Genomic DNA, 23,187 nt, shown 5'->3' with positions numbered 1-23,187 from the left:
ATGCTCATCGCATGAACAAATGGGGGGCTTTGCAAACGGGATCCGTTTTGAGTGGGGAAAAAAACATCTGACTGTAAATATCACCTTCACAAATAATCCAGAACTGAAACCCGTGGCTCTCCCACAGTCTGCGGCGCGGACATGAGCAGGAGGAGAAACCGCGTGCCCCGCGGCGGCCTGGTGTCCAGTACAGGCCGGTCCAGTCCGTCCAGTACAGGCTGTGTCCGGTCTCATCGCGACCCCGCGTGATCACCCCTGACACGTCTGACAGGTGCCTGAGGTGAAGTTAAAGCCTAACCTGCCTCGTGTTTGTCACCTAGTGCACAGTTAGCTCTAACCTCGAAATCCGTCCGTGAACCAGTCTTTTTGAAAGTGTGCTCTTTCATAAGTCACTTGGGAGGACTTTGATCTTATTTGTCTTTATGGGCTTCGGTTTTTTTTTTTCCTCTCTCGCTTATTCAGGATTAAAAATCTGTCGATCTGGCAGTTCTGAAGGTTCTGAGCTGTTGTTTTCTGGGAGATGGGGATATGAGGGGAAGCAGAGGCTTTGAACCACTTTTAATGTCTTTGAAGGACCTCAATCAGAAACAAACTAAACGATTCGGTCTTAACATCGAGACACAGTGTCCCTCAAAGAATGAAAATGTTGACCGGGGCAATCAAGAGGAGAGAATTCTCCAGTAATAAATGCTGACCTGAATAAAACCCAGCAGTCACACCGGCCCTGCAGGACCCAGACTGGCCCCTGGTTCAGAGCAGTGAGTGAGAAACTTTCAAAAGCAGATGGAGACTCACAAGGATACCGAATGCGAAGCACATGAAGGTGAAGAGAAGTTTCCTGTTCCGGTTTCTGAGCTCCCCGACTTTACATAACATCCTATTTTATCATCTCCATCATTCCCCGCCACCACTTAGAAATCATTCACCTTTTATTTGTCTTTTAATTCCGATTTCCAGAGCAAAAGTACACAGAAGTTTGACATTTTGCATCAGCAAAAAAAAAAGTGCTTATCTCCGAGTGTTTGAACAACCTCGTATGACCCGCAAACTTTTTTAAACGTCTTTTTTTAAAAAGAATAGCAACAGGGACCACTGTAGGAGAAGAAGTAGTAGAAGAAGACAAGTTATAAAGAAATAAACCTGAGATGAGGAATCTCCCGTTTCTTCTTCTTTTGAGCGCTCAGCTGGCGGCATCCTGGGGCCACCCGGTGGACATCTTCCCCGCTCCCTGCAGCGACAGGACCGTGGCGCACAGGGCTCAGCTGGCCCTCTCCTACATCAACGAGGACCGGACAGAAGGCTACAAGTTCAGCCTGAACAGAGTCAATAACGTCCATCTGCACGAGCAGGTCGGTAGACGGGCTTCGGCGGAGGAAACAAACTGCAGCGTTAGCTCATCTGGTCCTTCAGTGCAGCTTGATGGGGAAAGAAAAGGCATTTGCAGAAGTGTGGGTTGGGAAATTGGAAGGTAGTTAATACTGAGGGGTTTTGTCAGTAGGTGTCCGGGGACATCAAGCACACCAGCCAAGTGAAAAGCTACAGAGCAGAGCTATTACTGTTATTGATTTTTGAAAAATGCGTTCTGCATTTTGTGTTTGGGGCAATTATAAAAGGCAACACATTCAGTTCCACAGAGGAAGAAAACCTTTTAAAGATGTTGTGCAATAGATATTGGGGCAGTCCATCTGAATTAATTAACCCCCTGATTTGAAAACCAAAATATAAACACTGAATTTGCTGGGGAAGGTTTAACCAGACCAACTTAAGACTCTGTTGGCATGAAACTGTCTTTTTCAGCACCTGAGGAAGGGAGGAACCTGATAACACAGCAGATCAGTTACAGAGAAGACCGATTTCCTTTTAAAACAACAAAAAAATCCTGTGTTTACTGACTTCAGTGCTGGCTGGGTTTCCTATTTGTCCTGACAAAGTTCCAGTTGCATGATGTTTTTCTAATTGCCCAAGAATCTGCCTTCTTTTGTGGTTGTAACCAATTGCTAAGGCTCAGCAGAGACCCTTTTTCAATGACACAAGGTCTGCAAGTGTTGTTATAATTGAATCTGCAAAATGCTCATCAGTTTGCATTACAGTGCAATTTTATTTACACTATATTCATATTGATAAATAGTAAATGATTAAACCTGTACACATTAGCACCACAAAGATGCTTACATTTGTAGACAAAACTATTTAAGGTTTGCAGTGCACTATGCTGTATTCTATCTCAATATGTGATTTGTTCCTTTGTTTTTAGACTGGGACACGTTTTGTTTTATTTATTTCAATTTCAGTTCTTGTAAATTCAGGGCACGGAATGCATAAAGAAATGTTGACTGCAGAGGAAAACCAAGCCTTCATTAGACTCTCATAACTCCAAAAGCACACCCCTGTCCCTAAAAAACACAACTGCTGTCCAGTGCATCACAAGCCCCTCTTCCATTAAAAAAAAATATTTCCAGTGCATACTAAACTTGGAACCCAGCTGCAGAGCTCTGCCGTATTTAAATGTGCAGAACTGCCCAGTGTCCCTGTGCTGTGTGGCAGGGTCTGTCCTTGCTGATCTGGGGAGCACGAATGAGGCTGGAACTTTTTTTAGACTTTTTTTTAGGCTGATATAAAATAAGTTATAAACTCTCTCTTGCTCTATATTTCGATAATATGAAATAATTAATGCCGGGACCAGGGAGCAGCTATTTAACTCCCATGAAGGGCTGTAGGAGTGTGGAACAAACTCCCCAGACCCTGGCTTCTTTCAAGAAACTGCTGGATGAGCTCCTTGTGACAATTAGCTACTATCAAACAAGCTGGATGAGCCGAATGTCCTCCTCTTCTCTGTAACCTGTCTTGTGTTCTAATATCCAATGTATTGTAAGAGCACAGCTGGTTCAGTCAGGGCTACTCTCCTATCGGAGCCAGCTATGCTCTTACAGTATATACTATCTAATAATATACAGTTCATAGCGCATGCATATGTGGTAGAATACATTCCAAAAGGCATCACAGGCACTGAACTGTTTAAGCACATATTGCAAAGAGTTATGATTAAGATACATCAGGGCCTGGGTGCAGGAGTCTTTTCCAATAAGCGCAGTCTTCATCAAAGCTGCTGCAGCAGGAGAGGCATCTCCACTAATACAGAAGACAGACTGCAGGAGTTCTGGGGAGGAAATGAATAAGCCGAAGGGAATGGTGGACCCCAGAGTGGTCTCTGGCTGGCCTTGACATGTTTGCGACTGCAGGGGAATGATCTGCCACTTCAGCCTGGGCTCGTGATGTTTGACAGCTGTGCTTTACCTCCTGACCTCCACGACCCCCTCATTTTCTCTGGGTTCTTTTTATCTTGAGAGCAAGAGAAACAGGAAGCAGATGTTCCCGAGCCAAAAAAAAAAAACGCAGAAATCCAGAAACAGAGGTTACAGAAGCTTGCAACATGTGGCTGGGCACACAAATGCGGGAGAGCCATGTGTTTCTGCAAACGTTTTTTTTTTCTTTCGTAAAAGCAGATCCTTGCTACTGTGTTCCCTCACGGAGGCTGATGTGTGTGATTCGCAGGGCCCCGCCGGAACGGTCTTCTACCTGGACCTGGATGTGCTGGAGACCAAGTGCTATGTGAAGAGCCCCAGAGCCTGGGAGGACTGCGAGATCAGGCCGTTTGCAGAAACAGTAAGGCAGAGGGTTCAAGCAGACGTGTGGCCGGCGAGGTGGGACTGCTGCTGTTCTCCAGGGGTGACTCACTTTAGTGCAGCCTGATTCATTCCTCAGAGGTGCCCTTGCTCAGCCCTCATGCCCTCCTTCCCAATTGGTGTTGGAACGCTTTACAAAGGAGCACATTGTGCTGGAGTGCTCAAAAGCTGACAGGCTCTCGGGTGAGGAATATTAAAGCACAGGCAATCCACACCCCGCTGGACACTGAAAAAACAGGCCAGGCTACCTGGTGATCAGCCGTGAAGAATACAGAGGCACGGTCTTCCTTGCAAAAGTATGTGTGAAATGTATGTGCTCTGAAGCACACATTCCAGTGATCAAATATCCTGCTTACTCATCTGCTTAAGGCAGGGCTCTGTGACACATAAGACCCACCACTACAGAACAGAGAACATTTTTCCTAATACTGGAACCTCAAAGGCGCCATTTTTACAGAGAAAGTAACATCTCACAGTAACATTTTAAATATTTAAAAATCCATTTATTATATGTAGGGATGACGGAACCCCAGAACCGTACCAGGAGACATGGGACACAAAGCAGAAGTACATCCAGGCTACAAACAAACAGGGGGCGATTTAGAGACACAGGCTGAACTAATACATGTGTCTGTCTTAAGGTGTGAGCAAGCCAGAGCATACAGAGAAAACCCACAGGGGCAGAAAAGAACATGCAAAACCCACACAGAAGGTGTCCCATTCTGGAACAGGGCAAGGACCCCAGAGCTGTGAGGCAGCAGCACTCAGTCCCACTCCATGCTGCACCAAACATACCAAGAGCCCTGAAATCTGGAACTAATAACTTTTATTGTATTTTCAATGCCTCTCGGTATATCTTCTACTGAATATAACACTGAATCGGCAGTAATTAAAGATAATATCTGCTTATCCAATTTCCTCTACATTTTCTCGTTTCCCTCACAATATGGGTTTTCCCCAGACTTTCTCAGATTAGTTCTTCCAGGAGGCACATTACACTCATTAGCCGCGGATTTGAATGGCGGGCTGTTCTGGCACAATTAAGCAGTAAGCTTCCTGTGACAAGCAACGCACAAACGTGCAAGACAGCAGGACAGCTGCGAGCCGTTGTGTGGTCCAACCCAGCAGGCAGTGGGGCTTGTGGCGAGAGTTTCTGGCAGCTTTCACTGACTTCCATGATTTCACGTCCTTCGGTAAAACACAGCAAGTGTCAGGAGTGCCGTGAGCTACCTGTGACTGCTGTAGAGCTTGTTTGAACTCTTTCAGGGAAAAAATTGCCCCCCATTCCCCCTGGGCCTGGATGGCCTGAAAAGGGACCTACCTAGAAAGAGACAAAATATGAGTCACTTTCTATGGCAATGGGATGAGTAGAGATGACACACAATGGCAGTGCAGTCTGAATTAGCAGTCTTCTGTGTCTCTGATGAGGACGTGGAAGGCCAGGTCACTAAGGCCAGCGCTTCCAGACAAAAGGAAAGTGAAGATGATTCATACTAAATATGCTGTGTTCTGCTTCTTTAGAAAAGCTCTGGGAACTGCAAGACCGTTCTTCTCAGCACACCTCAAGGACCCACCTACCTCTACAGCTATGACTGCAATCTGATTCCAGGTACTTTGTGTCTTTGTCTTGGAAAACAATCTTATAATCCCTCCCTACAGAGAACGTGTTAGAGATGGAGATGATATTGAGTCTCATCCATCTGACTCATCGTCTACATTTTTTAGGTGACTTTCAAAAGCAGGCACAACTACTTGACGGCCAATTGAGTGATGTAAGAACTAAGTCATGGCTTAAAAGTTAGTGCAATGGCCTGAATTGAGAAGAGCGAGGTTTTTGCCTTTGACAGAATCCGACCAGCTCTGCTGTTCGCACACAAAACTGAACTGGACTGTGAAGCCAGGCAGTGCCACTAATCTTGGTGCTGCAGTCCTTGTCCTGAGATGAAGTCTGATGTCAGAAACATAATGAATGGATTAATTATCAGGTATTTACTATTTAGAACTATTGGGAAAAAAGATGAGGTTCAGAAATAGTTCAATAACAGGAGCAGTATTTTATTTTAAGTGCCCCCTGTGTCCGTCTGTGATAGGTCCATTGTGCAGGCTTCTGCTTTGAAGAATAACTCAAAGTTATTTCAGAAGATGACCCATTCTGATGGCTTTTCCAAGGCAGTATTGAGCAGTCCTCTCTAACACCTGTGGTCACTGTTGGCCAGCTATTCGACTGTGCTGAACAGCGCATCTTTCATAAACTTCCCCATTCTTCACACAGTACACGTGTATGGCACGTTTCAGGGGATGTGGGTCTCAAAATCTATCTTCTCTCTCACATTTTAAAAACCTTACAGACTGTAAACATGTAAGGCAGAATCACCAGGGTGGTACTGAAGTGCTGTCACTGTGACAACCCACTGAGCTTCTTCCGAGGCCTTGCAGTGACGGATAAGGATGTTTTAGCAGTAGAATGTACTAAAACTGCAGAACAGAATAATTTTGATTATTTATAGTTTATAGTCTGTTTTTCTGCTTTTTATAAAATATGCAAAAAGCAAAACTGATTTTCAAACAATCTACTAGCTTTTTGATCACGAGTCCACAGTGAAAATGATTGAATGGACAAATATGTTAATATGCAGTGTAGCCTGCAAAAAAATATGTATGCCAAAAAGATTCTGTTGGAAAGGTACATGTTTAAATACCAGTTCTCAACATCCCAGCAAAAGACCTGCGCAAAACTTAAATTCTATATCTGCTATTATTAGACATTATCGTGTCCTTTTAACAGTACCTGAACACACTAATCAGACACAGCGCACCTTGTTTTGGGGATCTGAGCTTTATACCAGGTAGGTCTTCCCTGCCAGATGAGCTGTATAACTGACTACACAGTACAAAGTGGCCATTGAAAGTGAGCAGTGAAGTACTATAGGACTCCCAGTTTATTTAAAAGTGGCAGCATTACTTCAAAGCGCTTGGTTTTATATGCATTCATTCGCTCAAGCAGGTTCCGGTTGTGAACGATTTCTTTTCCTTTTCTTTTGCCCTGCAGATCAGCCGGAGAAAGTCCAGAGCATTTGCCCCCACTGCCCCCTGCTGCTGCCGGTGGACAGTCCTGAGGCGCTCCAGGCTGCGCAGGTCTCCCTGGACCAGTACAACACAGCCAGAGCCGCTCCTGCCGCCTTCTCGGTGCTCAACGTCACCCGGGCGTCTTCTCAGGTGGCCGCCGCGGCTCCAACATTTTGACAGCGCATTCGGCTAAATAACCCCCGTCTTCTTACGTCGGAAAAGAGAAAAAAAAAGATGTTTTTCTTTTAGAAGCAGGCTGCTTCGCGGGAGTGGCACCCTGTACAAAGACGAGCACCCCTCAGTTTGTTTCCGGGCGTTCAGAGTGTCGTGTTTCAGAACCTGTGCTTTCAGCGTAGCCTTTTCGTTTTCGGGTGCCAGCGTAATTTGTTTACTTACGTTTTCGAGCTGGGGCTTCGAACGACTTTCAGTCCTGCAAAAGGGTCCTCTCTCCAAACATTGCTCCTAACACGGGACCGGAGTTGTTATTGGACTTGGAGTCGAAGTTCAGTCGGTGTGGAAGTAACCCTTTCAAACTTCAGCTTCAGGACAAGGAATAATGCAGGACGTGACATTAATCAAGGAAACCGGGGCAGAAGTAATAACAGAGACTTAATTGGGAGGGGTGTGCACTAGTATCTTTATGATGTAGAAATCTTTTCTTTCAATGAAGTAAACTCCTTAATGCATGTGCCTACTGTTCTGTATGTCACAGACAAACCCCGAGCATGTCAGCTTTGTTGAGTATACGATTCAAGACACAGGCTGCTCCAAGCAACACGGAGATACTGACGGTCATCCCTGCATTCCCAAAGCCTCCGATACAGCTGTAAGCACTGATCATCAGAAGACGAGTTCTTGAACAACTCAGTTTTCTTTGCTTGTTTACCCAAGGATGACTAATTATGAATAATAATGATTCATTTAGAAGCCCTTTTCAAAACCTCAAAGCGCTGTGCACATAGATACACACTTACACACAACAGATCCCACAGTAGCTGAACTGGGTAAAAAAACAACAACCAGAAACTCTGCATTAGACGTAATAGTAAAAGATTTGAAAGTATTCACAGTCACAGAGTCTCTAATGGATTTGTGGTGCTGCTCATGAGAAGACTCACCCCCTGTGTTTAGCCGTAGTGTCAGCAGAGATCTGATTGCAACTTGGATTATACTCAGGCAAGGCTGAGGGAAACATGGAGTGAGACTGGTCAATGTCTTACAGTAGGAGGACCTTATGATTAACTTATATGAATTAAAGTAATATTTCACAGGCAGCCAGCGCAGTGTACACAGGACAGGAGTAATAGTGATGTGCTAAGGCAGAGATGTTGCTGTTAGCAAAGGAGCTGCAAACCTGTGGACATACGTAGCCTACTTAGCACCTTAACAGACACCCTAGAAAGTAAGATGTTACAGTAATCTTACCTTGCTGAAATAATGAAGCATTTCTTTCTGTGTAATGACTAAAAAACAGTGCTCTTTAGAAGTCATCAGGAATACTTTTCTCCTTTAATTCATACCTGGTGTAAAGCAATGAACTCCTAAACCTTCCAAAAAATGTCACAGGTAAGAATCCCTAAAGCACACGGCTTTTGTGCTCCAACAGGCCGGTTTCTGTGTCGCTGCTGTTTTCCCCCGAGGAATCGGTGAGCCGACAGTGGAAGTCTCCTGCGAGATCTACGTTACGGTACTGCGAGCTTGTTTTGTTCATCCTTCTGCAGCAAAATTATAAAAAAAAATACAGCAGATTCCAAAGTCTCTTGCAGGGATGGCCCCACACAGAGTGAAACAGAGAAACGTAGGCAAAGGCACAGCGACCTGCCTTGGTGAAAGAGGACTCAATATTGCTTTTGGCGAGTGATTTACCCTAACAGGCCAAAAGCTCCGCCAGGCCAGGGCTTTGGCAATCGCTGCAGGGACTCTAATTAAACTCGAGGCCAGTGAAATTCCCGCTCTGCTCTGTTCCAGGGGGCCGTGACTATGGATCAGGCACCGGGGACCGTTCCAGCTGGCTCGGACGCCAACAGGGAGCCGCAGGGCGCGCAAGTGACGCCTGCCCCGCCGCCCCGGGAGGGCCCGCGCAGGAGACCCAAGCCCACGCCGCCCGCCTACCCGTACCCCAAACTCCCTGCCGCCCCGGAGCCCAGGCGGTTCCGCCTCTCCTCCGAATCGGAGTCCTCCGAGGAACGCGGGGTCATGCCGCCTGGGAAGTTCAAGTGGCCCGGGGCCCCGCGGCGGCTGAAACGCCGGAACGCCGCGACGCCTGGGCCTGCCCCCCTGCCCGTGTTCCTGACCGCGTTCCCCGACTCCCCCTCCCCCGCCTGCCCCGGCGCCCCGAGACACGAGGTGCTGTAGAGCCCCCGGCCCAGTCGGCTCGGACCGCGACGGGCTCCTCCGCGGTGTCCCGCTGCATTCCCACCTGGAATGACGTCGTCTTGCAGATGTGTACCATTAAACGCTTGAAATAAATCAAATAAATGGCTCTGAACTGGAAAACTCCAGGGTATGTGATCTTCATTTCTTGGGTTGTAAAACATCACGCCTCTCACTAAAACACCCGGCGGCTAGCGGCACGGTTACCCAGCGCAGACGTGGCCGGAGACCGGCGCCACAGCCGCCCCTCCCGGGAATCACCCCCCTGCCAACCGCGGCCCCCTAATCCCTCGTCTCCGTTCTCTCCGCTGTCTCGGCCACGGCTCCCAGACGTTCCACGTCGCTCCTCATTGCACCACCAGACCCCGCCCGGCCCGTAGTGAACGGACGCCACCGTGCAGACTCCACACAGACAGATGTCCAAGCCGGCGCCCTGCAGCTGGACAAATCCTCCTAGCTGATCCATCTCCGCTTCCCCAGCTCGGCCACATCACAGACAGCCCCCCGCAGCAGTGGCAGGGCGCCCAGCGTGTCCTGCCTGTGTTTCCTGTTGGTGCTGAGGACTTCCTGTAGGACGGACGGAGTCACGATGTGTGGCAGAGATCTGCCGAGGGGTTTCCTCTGGTCAGAGGGGGGCGCTGTGTTTGCAGTGCGGGCGCACAGGCCGCTGGGGGTGTTGTAGAGCCGGGGGTCCTCATGGTCTCCCTCCTCCGCTTCCTGCCGTGCGCCCCCAGGGTCGATGCGAGCTGCTCCTGGAAATGTGTTTGTTTTTTCTGGGAGCCGTCCCGTCTCCGCGGACCTGTGTTGACATTGGCAGGCGCGCCCCGCCGTTCTCTTGCGCAAGACCTCCGGGGGTTCAGGGCCGCGGCGCTTGCGTCAGAGCGGGCGGGCGGGCAGGCGGGCGGGCGGGCGGGCAGGCGCGGTATAAACGGCAGGCGGCGAGCCACGCTCTGTCCCACTCGGAGCCCGCTCCCTCTCCGCTCCTGCCTGCCTCTCTCGTGAGCCCCAGCCGCTGCCATGGAAACCGCCGGCGCCCTGGCCTTCCTGTCCCTGCTGGCCGCGGCCTGGGCCGCGGGCCTGCCGCCCGCCGCCACCCTGCAGGGCGCCCGCTTCCCGCCCTGCGACTCCGCGGAGGCCGAGGCGGCCGCCCTGGCGGCCGTCGACTTCATCAACGCGCAGCATCACCACGGATACAAGCACACCCTGAACAGGATTGAGGAAGTCAGGGTGCTGCCCAGGGTGAGTGGCGACCCTGCTCCTCCTGCTCGAGGCGCGAGTGTCCTGGCGCACCCTGGCGCGGGGCCCGGTTGGGAACGGGCCTGGGGGTCGTGCTCAGGATGCTTCAGTAGAAGGGCACCAGCAAGCTGCGTTCTGAGACGGGAGGCCAGGTTGTACCGCAGAGGAACAGGTTAAAGGTTTATTCCCCGCTGCAAAGAGAAAAGAAGAAACACAGCACTTCGGCTCAGGAGCCTTCACACACCTGACGAAGGGTCCGCAGCCAAGAGGTGTCTCTTCTCTTTTCACCGGGGAATAAACCTTTAACTTGTTCCTCTGCAGCCTGCGCACGCTGACGCAGCTCTGGAACTAGGCTGAATCATAGATCGCTCCATACTCAGGCGAGGCTCAAGGAAGCACGGAGCTAGGCCTTGCAGCAGGGCCTCATGATCGACTCACAGTGGAAGTCATATCTCACAGGCAGCCAGTGCAGTGTAGACGGGACAGGAGTTATGGGCGGAGAGGCTGTCGTTAGCAAATGAGCATGTGAGGAAGGGGACGGGCATGGCCTGTCCCTGTGTGGGTAACAGGGTCCAGGGACTAACCTGCCTCCTCCTCCGCCCCAGCTGCCCGCTGGAGAGACCTACATCATGGAGCTGGACCTGCTGGAGACCAAGTGCCACGTCGTGAGCCCCACTCCAGCTCAGGGCTGTCCAGTGAGGCCACTCGTTGAAACGGTGAGGATCTTCCGTTCGGAAACAACGCGTTACAGGTTTGGGATCGGAACAGACGGAAAGGGTCTGCAGTTTAGGAACCTCACAAGGCTTCTGACATTTATTAAAAATAGAGTTAGAACGATAAATCCGTTTTGGAGGAGCCTCGGGGTTCATGGCAAATACAAATCTGCATATCTGGCCCATGAACATGACAGGTTTGAATAAAGAATATATCAGGAGATACACAATTTTTTAAAAGAAAGTTTAACTAACCTGATTGGGTCTGCTCTAGAAGGATGAGTCCTGCCTGTGCAGCGCCAGCAGCTGAGAGTCAGGTGTTACTGTAGCCGAGGGACGAGCCTGTCAGAGTGAGTTCAGAGAGGCTTTCTTAAACATCTGGGCTCGACAATGCAGAATCAGATCGTTCTCCCGAAAACGTTTTCCCCATCTCTTATCTCTTGGACTTGGGGGCTGACAAATCTGTCTCACAAGAGCTCCTTTTTCTGCGTGGGAGTCACTGCGTGGTCTTCAGCCCTCTTCTGATCCCTGTCAAAGCGCGCACGGGCTCGCTGTGTTTACAGACCGCGCCGTTCTGCTGTTTCGATTCCACGACGTTTAGCGTTTTAAACCCAGTGATGACTATAACCTTTAAACCTGCCTTAATAAAACCAGCAGGCATGCCGGTAATCGAGATGGCACTGTGCAAAATCTGCAGAACCTCTGAACCTTTCAATTAGCAAGCGATTGAAGGGCTGTGTCTGGGGAGAGTGGTTGGGCCGGGCAAGTTACAGCATCCCGAAGATTAAAAACAGGCCTCTGGCCCACAGCTAAAGGCGTGATGAGATACGTGTTTTCTCTTCTTCTAGAAAGTCGAGGGAGACTGTGATGTGATCTTGTCCAAAGTTGATGGGGCCTTCACTGTGACCGCTTACAAATGTAAAAGCAAACCAGGTCAGTTTCATTATTTTTTAAAGATGTGAATGATTACAGAATGAACTAGTTCCGGACGATGCTTTGTCACATCACTACGGCCGCCACTACTGCTATTAATACTTAAATTGATGTTTTTTATATATTTTGGGAAAAATAAATGATATGATGTTTCAGAGCACCGAGCTTTTGGAAAGACTGAGAATGGGATTTTGAGTTCAGCAATACCGAATGTGCACCACACATATTTGAAAGACGTTAATCAATAAGACGATTAACACCGCGTACTTGGGTTGGGCTAAGAAGAAAGGTGTGAAACTGAGAGACTCAGACGACCAGTGAGTGCAGACACGCTCCCCAGCGAGGTGCAGTAACATCCCTCATTTCCTGCGACACTGTTGCACCGTCTTCTTTGCTGGTGATGAGTCTGCGTGCCCTGGCTGCTCTGCCCAGCTGGGCGGCGCAGTCCCTTCCACCAGCGGATAATGAAACGCGGACTCGGCTCACGCCGCTGCCTCTCCCGGCCGCAGATTCGGCGGAAGACGTGTCCCGCATGTGTGTCGGCTGCCCCTCCCTCCTGCCGCTGAACGACACGCTGGCGCTGCAGGCCGTCACCAACTCGCTGACCACGTTCAACGCTGGGCCCAACGAGACGGCTCACTTCGAGCTGATGGAGGTCGGGAGACTGGCGACGCAGGTGGGTAGGCCCGCCTCCTAACGGGCAAGCGTGCCGGGCACTGGGGCGGGCGCCGGGCGGGCACCGCTCGGAAAGCTCGCAGCCGCACTGAGTGACCCCGGTTCTTCCGTGCAGGTGGTGGGGGGAGGAGCAATGTACATCACCGAGTTCGCCATCGTGGAGACCAACTGCACCGACCTCGAGGCGGCCGACCCACAGGCGGTCTGCGTCCCCCTCAGCGAGAGCCTGGCCGTGAGTACCGGCGCCGGGGCGGGTCGTACGCGCTTCACGCCGCTAGGTGTCGCCGTTGGGCTGGAACAGGAGCCCCGACAGATCAGAGGGTGGACACGCCTTGCGAAGGAGCTTGGACGTGGCTTAATTTGGCTAAAAAGAGCCGCCGCATTTTTAAAAGATAAACAATCGGACACAAAACCGGTTATAGTGACTGCGAATAGTGGCAACGCCCCATTCAAAAGTTTTGCAAAGGCACAGGTAAAGGTTTATTCCACGCTGACAAAAATAGACGATTCAGATATCGGTATCTGCAGAGAATAAACCTTTACTTGTTCCTTTGCAAGCCTACGCGTACTGACACAGCTCCCTGCTTGGATTGAGATATTTTTTTCGTTGGAAAATTGAGATATCCTTAAAAAAAAAAAGCCCTTGCAAACTCTCGTTTCAGTTTGCATTTTCTAATGCAAGTGAAAACGTGCAGGTTTCGATGCGTTACGGTTTGGGGGGTTGTTGGAAAACGGCGTTTTCCCGTTTGTTGCATCACGAAAGATCGTGAATTCCTCGCTAAATGAGGGATTGTCCGTGCTAAAGCGAAAGAGAAGCAACGGCAAGATGGATATCCTGAAAATCTGTGCGAAAGAAAAAAAAAAGCGAACTCACTCATAACGTACTTTCTACAGGTGATACCGACGACCTGTTCCTTTCCAGTCCATCCAGCACCCGAGTTACACTGGTTTACCGTTAAGAGAATTATCACCCAGGCAATGTTTATAAAGAGAATCTTCTCTTCTTTTTTTCAGCAGGGAATAAACCTATTATACTTGTTCCTTTGCAGCCTACGCATGCTGACGCAGCTCCCCACCTGAATGTTTATAATCTGACGCCTCCCTTGTCTAAAACTGATTGAACAGCCCGGCACCTCAGTCGAACGTCCTCCCGTGTTTGTCTTTACAAGCACATTTTATTTTAACTCTAGAACGGTTCCCCCCTGTTAGGAAAGTGCTCTGACTGTCCCCTTTCTTTTCAGCGTCACGGTTTCTGCACCGGTAGCGTCCTTCCTGGAGTTCCCTCGGAGCCCGTCGTAACGGTGGACTGCGATATCTTTGGCGCTGCGGTAACCTTTCAGTACTTTCTGTCTTTAAAAATGCGGGAGAAGGCACTGCGCTAAGCATGTAACCCATAAACAACAACTCCGAAACCTCCTCTGCGGTCAAGTTAGACCGGTGAAAATCGCCAGCGGTAGTGTCATTAGTCGAACACTAGGTGGTGCCAGACCATTGGTCAACACAGCAGGATTTGGAATAACAACAGAAGAAAAGTTATACACGAAGAGAATCCATTTGGTACATCTAGCCCAGTTGGTAGCTGCTATTTATTTGATCCCAGCCGATTCTCACGACTGGGCAGCTTGTTCCATACTCCAACAACCCTTTGGGTAAAAAAGTGCTCTTGCTATAAAATGTACTAATCGGCAAGATGTACCCCCTATCATACATTCTCAGGAAGAAAGCACTGAAAGACTATTTCTAGACCTTTGTTTTAAAGCCCAGCCATATCTGCATTAGATTGTATTAGTGTTTACTTATACCTTCTTCGAAATGAAACCAAAACTACACAGTGTTCCCCCGTGGAGGCTAGGAAAAGGACCGTCAGGGGGATCTGCGTTTTCTCCAGTCTGGGCGGTTGCAGGGCCCGGCCCGTACAGAAAGCTTTTCTTCTCGTAACGAATCCGAGGGCGGAGACCCTCTGGCTGCCTGAGGGAGAGGCCCAGTGACCTGCAGAAGCACGGGCTCTAGTCCCGTCTCGAGAGCGCTGGGTCTCTGGCCCTGGGGCTCCTGAATCAAGCTCTCTCTCTCTCTCCCTCCCTCCCGCGCTGCTGCAGGGCCCGGAGATCCTGATCGTGTCCAACGACAGCCAGGCCGTCCCCGCCGGCCCCCCCGCCGGACCCCCCGTTGTCCACCACCACGAGCACGCCGGGCAAGGGCCGCACTCCCACGGCTTCAAGCACCACCAGCTGACCGCCGTCCACGGGGACGTGACCCCCGGCCTCTTCTCCTCCGAGTCGGCCGAGGCCGCGCCCGCGCCCGCGCAGGTGGTCAAGAGAGAGGTGGCGGCCGCCCCGCCGGTGCCCGCCGCCCCGGGTCAGGCCGCCGTGCCCCTGCCGGCCGTGTGCCCCGGGCGGGTCAGGCACTTCTAGGTGGGACCGCCCGGGCGTGCCGACGCCCCCGACCTGCACGCCTGCCGGCCCGGACCGGCCTCGGAGGTGTCACGCCCCGCACGTGGGCACAGGGAAGTCCCGGCTTGGAGCCAAGGACGAAGGAATAAAGAGGGGGAAAAAAAAACTGTAATTCCACTAAATTGATATGGTGCTACTGTATATCCTTCTGCTGGATCGTTCACTCAGAATCTGAAACTAAAGTTGCTTAAGCTACACTGTATACACCTTGATTAGCATTACCTGTGGTGCTTACAATACAGAGGAATAAAAACAATTTAACATTAACGTTTTGATTCTTCTTTGGGGTCTCAAGTCTCCTTTCTTGGTGTCTGAGTGGGGAGGGGTGGCTCTATCACGAGTAAGTCCAACTACCTCATCTGCAATAAAGGAGTTCTGTTAAGACACGATCACTTTATTGGCCCTATACAAGTTCTTGCATTAGGAGTTTGTCTTTTCGCAGACCCCGGGTTGCTCTCCACGAGACACACAGACAAGGAGAGAAGCTGGGGGTCAGAGCGCAGGGTCAGCCATTTATACGGCGCCCCTGGAGCAGCTGGGGTGAAGGGCCTTGCTCAGGGGCCCAACGGAGTAGGATTCCTCCATCGAAGTGAAGTTCAGCTAGCAGACCTCTGCTCTTTTGCCATGGGATCTTTATGCCCTAGCAATTAGGAACTCGGTTTAATGTCTCTTCCGAAGGAAGAGCGCCCCCTACTGGTACCCCAACGACACCTGCAGCTGCAACCTGCGGCTTCTTCCTTCGAGGTCTCCGGCCTCAGCACTGACCAGGCCCAGCCCGACAGAGCTTCCCAGGATCGGACTGCTATGCCCTTGAGTGCCAGCTGCTGTGCCAGACGGCCAGGAGGAAGGAGTGCACACACAGGGCCCCATCGCGGCACAAGAGGTAGCCGTTCTTAACAAAGCACAGTCCCACAGCCCTGTGGGTCAGTCAGCAAAACAATCAAGTTCAAGTCTATTGTCACTGTGCTCATACACAGCTGTATGGTATAACGAAATGCTATTTAGCTAGCTCTGAGACGGTAAGCAGTAGAAGAAAAAAACAACAATACAATTGTATAAGAAAAGAAAGACAGAGACAACAGGCAGTGTGCAAAACAACATCAGTTGTGCAAAATCATACATCAACAGAATAAAATAAAGGGTAGAAAAGTAGGAGGAGTGAACTTCTTAACATGTGAGGTGGAGGTAGATTTCAATGTGTTTGAGTTTTGATAAAGAGAGAAGGCACTGTCTTTCCTCAAGCACCGTCTGTCAGAAATGTCCTGGATGGATGGGAGAGCAACCCCCAGTGATGGACTGGGCAGATCCGAAGGGCACACAGAGGATCGTGCAGAACAGTGGCACAGCCCAGAAGACGTGCATGGGGAAGTGTGGAGGCTATAAAGTGCCGACCGCACAAGGGACATTTATACAGGGGAAGAGGAAGGAGTCAGGCTTCATTCGGAAATTCAGACATCTGCTGGGTTTCAGTTTTGACTTAATTAGGCTCCTCATCTGATCAGTAATGATTAACATCTTCCCAACTGCTTCCAAACTCATTGAAAGGAGCAGCCTGTGCTCTGCATGGAGAGGAAGATTGTTTATCTGGATTTATCTGGGAGCACACAGATAATTCGGATCCGTTGTACATTAACCCATTGATTCAAAAAGCTCATCTTCAGTCAGTGACCCTCGGCACATGGCACTCAGGTTAATCATTCGCTCAGCTTGTTTAGCCTCCGCAAACCCAGCTTTCCTTCAGCTTCAACCCTGAGCCGAGCAAGGATCCCCATTTTATTGGAGAGAATGTCTGTTGTCAGAATGAAAGAAAAGATAGTTTTAATAATGACATTGTACAGTAATCCATCCAGTTTTCACCACTTTACCCAGTACAGGTTGGCTGGAGAGCTGGATACACCCTGCTGCTGCCCCGTCTACGTACCCAGCAGGGCTCGGCACACCGATAGAAAGGTACTGTGTGCTGAAGCCTGGCGGAGCATGATTGTGTGATCCAGTGGGGTGAAAAGAGGGGAAGCACCCAGACACAGTGGACTTGAGGAGGAAGTTGTCAAAACACAAAGGAGCAGGACGGAGCAGAACTCCTCCAGTTAAACACCACTTCCTGCAGCTTCCCTGTTCTTCTGGCCCTTCAGAGAGCTGGTCACTGTTGCTTCTGGGAAAACCGGCCCTGCTGAGAGAGTGGGTGCTCATGTTTCCCTGTTCAGCGTGTACCCCACCTTGTGCCCGTTGCTCGCCAGGTAAGGCTTCGGACCCTGAATTGGATTAAGCAGTTAAAAAATGAATAATATTAATAATAATAATAATGTTACTTTGTGCAACAAGTCCAGCACAGAAAAACCTTTTTTATTTGTGGAAAAGGGGCCGTTTTCGGAACAGAAGAGTGAATAAAACAAAGGCGACTGAGAGGAAATGAAGAACACCTTCAAATAATGTGCGTGGAGCAAGCAGCACGGATCTCTGCTGCTTCAGGATGGGGCAGGAGACAATTACAGCTTCCTATGGGAGCCCACTGAAGTCCCTGCTGCTGGGAAACTCAAGAGGAAATGTGAGAGTCTTATTGAGGAGCTGGGAAATTCTGTGGCCCAACCCCCCTCCCCACTACTGACCTCACACTAACGCTGAGGAGCGTCCTGTGAGGTAAGCAGTTAGAATGAACATCTAGATAGATGATTAGCCACATACTACCAGGTTCAGCCATGGAGTGCAGAGGGTCCACTAGGGACAACAGCAAGCAAGACCTGAACGCTCTGTTGCGGTCTGCAACACTCAGAGAGATAAGGGTCCGGCTTCACCCGGTTGGTCAGCGGCCGGGGTCAAGGCCGCAGGGGCCGCGCTGACGATGGGGTGATCCCGAACGGCCGGCAGCAGGGCCATTCCTGCACATCGGAGATGAAGCTGTGCGTGCTGTCGCTGCTGCTGTGCTGCGGTGCGGCCCCCACGGGGCCCCCCCACCGCCGCCCAGCGGAGCAGGGCTCCTGCGCGGACCCCGGCACGGCGGCGGTCGCCGAGCTGGCCCTCAGCCGCGTCAACGCCGACCGGGGAGAGGGACACGTCCTCAGCCTGCACCGCCTCCACAGCGCCCGCCTGGAGCGCGTGAGTAGCAGCCGCCCGCGCGAGAGCTCCGGGGAACGCGAGCAGGGTGATCCACGAGATCCTTCCGTTTCATCGCGTGTTCGTCAGAACGAGCCTGTCCTGCTCCGAGGCCGGGAAAATGAGGCTCCTGCACTCGCGTCTCTGCGCGAAAGGATCTTGTTTTCCTACGCGGGTCTGTTTCAAAAACACGCTGTGTCAACACCCCCGTGTCTCCAGGCGAACCCTGTTATCAGAGCTGGACCTGAGCATTCGCAGTATTGACTGGGCTTGGCTTGCGGAGTACAGCAGGCCGCTTCTCAGAATTGACATTCAATTACTGAGCTGGTTTATTTGAGCACTGTCCTGTGTCAAAATGTCAAAGAAACAAGGGCCACTGTACGACGCCATGAGGCTGCTGTTCTCACTTCCCCTCCAGACGGTGGGTACTCAGGGCTTTATACTCGTATAGTGAAGGAGACTGCTGCCTGGCTGGGTGCCAAGCTCTCCCGCTGCGCGGTCTCGGACGAGATGGGCTGTTGTCTGACCAACCCGCCCCAGGAGAGCCTTGTGGCGGCTGTTCCAGTGGGGCCCCGACGAGCGAAGGAGGGGCTTGCGCTCGGAGGGTCCTGACCGCCACGGCTGCCCCTTGCTCGCAGGGCCCGGACAGAGCGGTGTTCCACCTGACCTTGGACGTGCTGGAGACCACGTGCCACGCGCTCAGCGGGAGGGACTGGAGGGGCTGCGGCGTCCGCCGGAGACAAGACACGCCCGTAGGTCTCCGCCCGGCTCGGGACATCGCACAATCTGCACAATCTGCACAAATTTCGAACCCGGAACACTTCCCTCCGGGGAGCATCCGAGGGAGCAATTCTCATCCACATAGTTTACAGCAGGGGTTCCCCACCCCGGCCTGGGGCGCCTCACGCTGCAAGCGGCCACTCATAGCAGCTGAGCTCTTGGCTGACGTGAGTCCTTATCTGAGCCCACAGGCTGCTGGGAAGGCTGCTTCATTTAGGATCTGAAAGCAATTGAAGCGTGCAAATTAAACCTCTTATTAGGGCCGTTGAGGGTTCGGTTATTTCATTAGGGTGTCCAGGTGGAACCAAAGTTGACAGGGGTGGGGTCCCCAGGACCTTACAAAAACTCTCTCACAAAACCACACAGGGCAAGAGCTCAACCTCTCACTGAACTGTGAGTTATTTGTTAGTGTGGGAAAACACGTAGGTGTACTGTATAGCGTCTCAGCTCACTGGCACTATTTCTTCTCCATTCCTTCACAGGTCTATGGCCAGTGTAAGGCCACAGCCTACACCAGCGGAGTCCAGAGAGTCGTGCGGGTCTCCAGCTATAACTGTACCCTCAGGCCAGGTACGGTACCGTACGGCACCTTGCCCGAGCACTGCCGGACCCGTGTCTCCTCGAGCGGTCCGGCCCGATTCACCTCGACGCCGACGGTCCAGAACCGCATCACGGAAAAGTGTGGCAGAGAGGGAGCAGGGATCCCAGCCAGCCCTTAGAAGCCAAACCAGACCCCCGCAGAACCGAGTCGGGGCAGTTCCGGTTCCGATCCGATCTCAGGGCCCACACGAGACGGGGGGGAGAAGCATCAGTCACAACCACACGTTAACGGCAACAGCCAAACCGCTTCCACAGCTCCATTATTTTCTAAGTTTGGTTTTGTTCAGACACCGGAGAGAAATGTTCAACTGTGAGTGTGTGTCCCCTTGACACAGGCAGTCCTGAACTCCTGCATGCCGCTGTCTCTGTGTAGCAGGACTTTCTTTTACTTACCTGGACAGGAACAAAATAGAATAACTAGCTAATCAGGCCATTTCAATTATCTTTTATTCTTAAATTTTAGGAGACTTCATGTTCTGTGGAGAAATCGTCAGTAACCTCACATTTTCAACTTAATAAGAGCTGGGAACACTGAAGGGTTTCTCTTCAAGAGAGTTATTCCCTCAGTTAAAAGGTTCGATGAAGAACATGCAGCTCATGATGTTTTTAACACGTACTTAACAGATAAATTGCTGTGGAAACATACTGAAATGATACCATTCCCTCCTCTTGAAGGAAAGGAGTCTGTGTCTGCAAAATACTTTCAGACCTCTGTAATTGCTTTTTTTAATATTAAAATCTGAATTGTACTATTCCTTGATTTTAATTAGTCAGTAAAAGCTCCTATAATATAGGTATTGGAGAACTGTACTGGGAGGTGAAGTTCTACTGTCACACTGTTCAAGGATAACGTGTCTATTGCTTCGGTAGCCCCTCGCTCCAAAATCTTTCTGTCGTGCCCTGACTGCCCCCGCCCACTGTCCGTGTCCGACGATAACATCCTGAGGGCCGTGAACGAGACCCTGCAGAAATACAACCGAGAAAGCGGGATGCCCAATTACTTCTCTCTCCTGGCTGTGTCCAGGGCTTCCTCACTGGTGAGCAGAGTCTTCACCGGAACACATGCTGTGCACAGTTTAAAGATAGATTGAATAGGAATATACAGTTTTTAAACTGTATTACCTAGTTGCACTCAAATTTCTTTCCTGTTTTTCCTGGGTGGTCCGGAGGGAGGATTGGGCCTGTTCTATTTGGTGGAATTCACCATCCAGGAGACTGTGTGCAGCAACAGCTCAGACGTCGCAGATGTTTCCAGATGTGCGCTGATGGACTCCAAGTCTGCTGTACGTGAAAACAGAAAGCCAGTCCAAAGACATGCTGGCAGATGAATCGGCTGTAGGAAAACTCACGGTGTGTGTATGTGGGTGTAGTGTGTGAGTGTGTGTGTATGTGGGTGGAGTGTGTGAGTGTGTGTGTATGTGGGTGTTGTGTGTGTATGTGGGTGGAGTGTGTGTGTATGTGGGTGTTGTGTGTGTATGTGGGTGTAGTGTGTGAGTGTGTGTGTATGTGGGTGTAGTGTGTGATTGTGCGTGTATGTGGGTGTTGTGTGTGATTGTGCGTGTATGTGGGTGTAGTGTGTGAGTGTGCGTGTATGTGGGTGTTGTGTGTGAGTGTATGTGGGTGTAGTGTGTGAGTGTGTGTGTAGTGTGTGAGTGTGTGTGTATGTGCCCTGCACATCACTAGAAAGGCTGCTCCGTTTGCTACAGGTGCTACATGGCTGGCAAGGCCTGACCTGTGTTCTTGAGCTTCGTGCCCTAAAGGTGTTAGCTGAGCAATACCCAGATCATTCTCATTTGTCTTCCTAGCACAAGGGCCACTGCAGAGGATCACACTCACAGTTACTGGGTCAAGACAATGCCTCCGTCTCCTGCGAAATCTTTGAACCAGCGGTAGGAAATGAAATGCTCGTCTTTGCATTTAATTTAGTTGAAAGCAAATACTGGAATAATATCTTAGGATGAGCAATCTTACTTCTCTTCCATAGGACTGATTCTAAAGAAAATGAGTAGAGAGGATTTAAGAAACTCTTCATAGGGCTTATAGAAAAGTTGCAATGAAGGATAAAAGTGCCAGCCGGTTCAGAAAAAGTACTGTGATGAATATTGCTTAAAGCAAGAATCTGTAGTCTCTCAAAGGGTGACCAGCCCTTTGAGATGGATTACAATGAAACCTGATGGTTGCTTTTTTCCCCCCAGAAGCTTCTTGCTTCTTCCAGTGGGCTCTGGCTGTCAAGTCCTGGATTTTGGGATCGAGGGTGTGATTTAATCCAGGACTTAGATGACCAGGGTTTTAGTGAAACCTCAGTATGTCAAAATGCATGTCACTACCAGAGGTCCTGGCATTATATACCAGTTCTGACTGTCAGCCACAGTACAGGGAGTCAAATAAACGCTTTGGGCGGCACTCATGACTGGATACTTACTTGCTTCTAGCAAATGCAGAGGTCACGTGATATGCAAACTAAATTGCCTTATTTGCCTGAAGGGCTCGGAGACTGAGAAAGGACACCACCTGCTGGGTGGGGAAGGCAGCCACAGTCTTGACCATGGGCTGGGGCACCAGCACCAACACCAGCACCTCCATCTCCACGGCGACGCGGCAGCAGCAGCCAGCCCCGCCCCTTCCAAGGGGCTGCTGGGTACTGTGCAGTACCTCCCAGCCTTGGACCGGCCGATGGCCTTCCCTCCTTCTCCTGACGGGACTATCGCTTCCGACGAACTCCCAGGCGTCTCCGAGAGTGGGCAGCAGCAGCAGCCACCCCGGGAGAGGTTGCCGGTCCCCAGCCCCTTCCCTGGGGTCCGTGCCACAGAGTGTCCTGGAGAGCCCAGGCATGGAGACGCTCTGTTACAGGAGCTCTTTCAAGAGGATCCTCTCTTCTACCACCCTGTCGATATCGCAGGGTGATCTCCTCTCCGCCTGCTGGAGTGAGCAAACAAGCTTTCCAGAAGCCCCGGCGTCTCTCTGCGCCGTCGATCGAACCATGACCGTTAGCATGCAGGGAAACAGCACGAGCTGCTGCTTTGCCAGAAATAAAGCGTTTGCAAGATTCAGCTGCCTGTGTAGAGCTCTTTGTCATCCCTGTTTTAGCTGTACGGGCAAAACAGTTTCTAGAGGTTCAAATGAAATATAGGCGTGCAAAAGTTCAAGGTGTTACCAGAAGTAATACAAATTCTGTTTTAAGAATTCTGTAATAAGAATTACGCAACCGTGCAATGAAAGCCTTGCTTTCGAAGAGTGCTGCTTCCCTATCTACGTATCCAACAGTGTCGTGGGTTTTACATCCAGAGCCGTGAAAAGAGGGGAAGATCCAAGATGCAGTGAAGTTGGGGAGCATGTATGTACATGAGTCTGTCAAAGCACAAAGGACCAGACCTGAGCAAAATCCTCCAGTTAAATACCATCCCAACAGCTCCCCTATTCCTATGGCACTTAAGAGAGCTGGTTACTGTTGTTTCTGGGAGAACTGGCCTGTGTGTCCGTGTTCATATCTGCTGTATCCTGTGATGGACTGGTGTCTCTCCCAGGGCGTACCCTGCCTCATGCCCTTTGCTCGCAGGGAGAGGCTCCGGCTCCCCCCGCGACCCCTGT

At 50.7% G+C, this 23,187-nt stretch overlaps 2 protein-coding genes across 2 annotated transcripts; both read left to right on the top strand.

Moving 5' to 3' along the window:
* The first annotated feature begins 935 nt into the window (after positions 1 to 935).
* On the top strand, positions 936 to 22,649 carry LOC148677348 (uncharacterized). The gene is made up of 17 exons (XM_088623348.1): positions 936 to 1,349; positions 3,553 to 3,663; positions 5,205 to 5,292; positions 6,733 to 6,899; positions 7,462 to 7,575; positions 8,356 to 8,436; positions 8,718 to 9,101; positions 9,603 to 9,691; positions 9,940 to 10,120; positions 15,091 to 15,172; positions 17,909 to 18,222; positions 18,858 to 18,971; positions 19,482 to 19,569; positions 20,470 to 20,636; positions 20,769 to 20,882; positions 21,405 to 21,488; positions 22,084 to 22,649. The coding sequence occupies exons 1-17, from the start codon at positions 1,146 to 1,148 to the stop codon at positions 22,501 to 22,503; spliced, it is 2,802 nt and encodes a 933-aa protein (XP_088479474.1). The 5' UTR covers positions 936 to 1,145; the 3' UTR covers positions 22,504 to 22,649.
* Positions 10,065 to 15,396, top strand: LOC148677349 (alpha-2-HS-glycoprotein-like). Its single transcript, XM_088621369.1, has 7 exons — positions 10,065 to 10,361; positions 10,964 to 11,074; positions 11,920 to 12,004; positions 12,514 to 12,680; positions 12,795 to 12,911; positions 13,921 to 14,007; positions 14,776 to 15,396. The coding sequence occupies exons 1-7, from the start codon at positions 10,140 to 10,142 to the stop codon at positions 15,088 to 15,090; spliced, it is 1,104 nt and encodes a 367-aa protein (XP_088477495.1). The 5' UTR covers positions 10,065 to 10,139; the 3' UTR covers positions 15,091 to 15,396.
* Positions 22,650 to 23,187: the final 538 nt, after the last annotated feature.

This window comes from Lepisosteus platostomus, chromosome 2 (genome assembly GCF_059453375.1).
Source record: "Lepisosteus platostomus isolate fLepPlt1 chromosome 2, fLepPlt1.hap1, whole genome shotgun sequence".
NCBI classification, from domain to species: Eukaryota; Metazoa; Chordata; class Actinopteri; order Semionotiformes; family Lepisosteidae; genus Lepisosteus; species Lepisosteus platostomus.
This window is presented reverse-complemented; position numbering and strand designations above follow the sequence as displayed.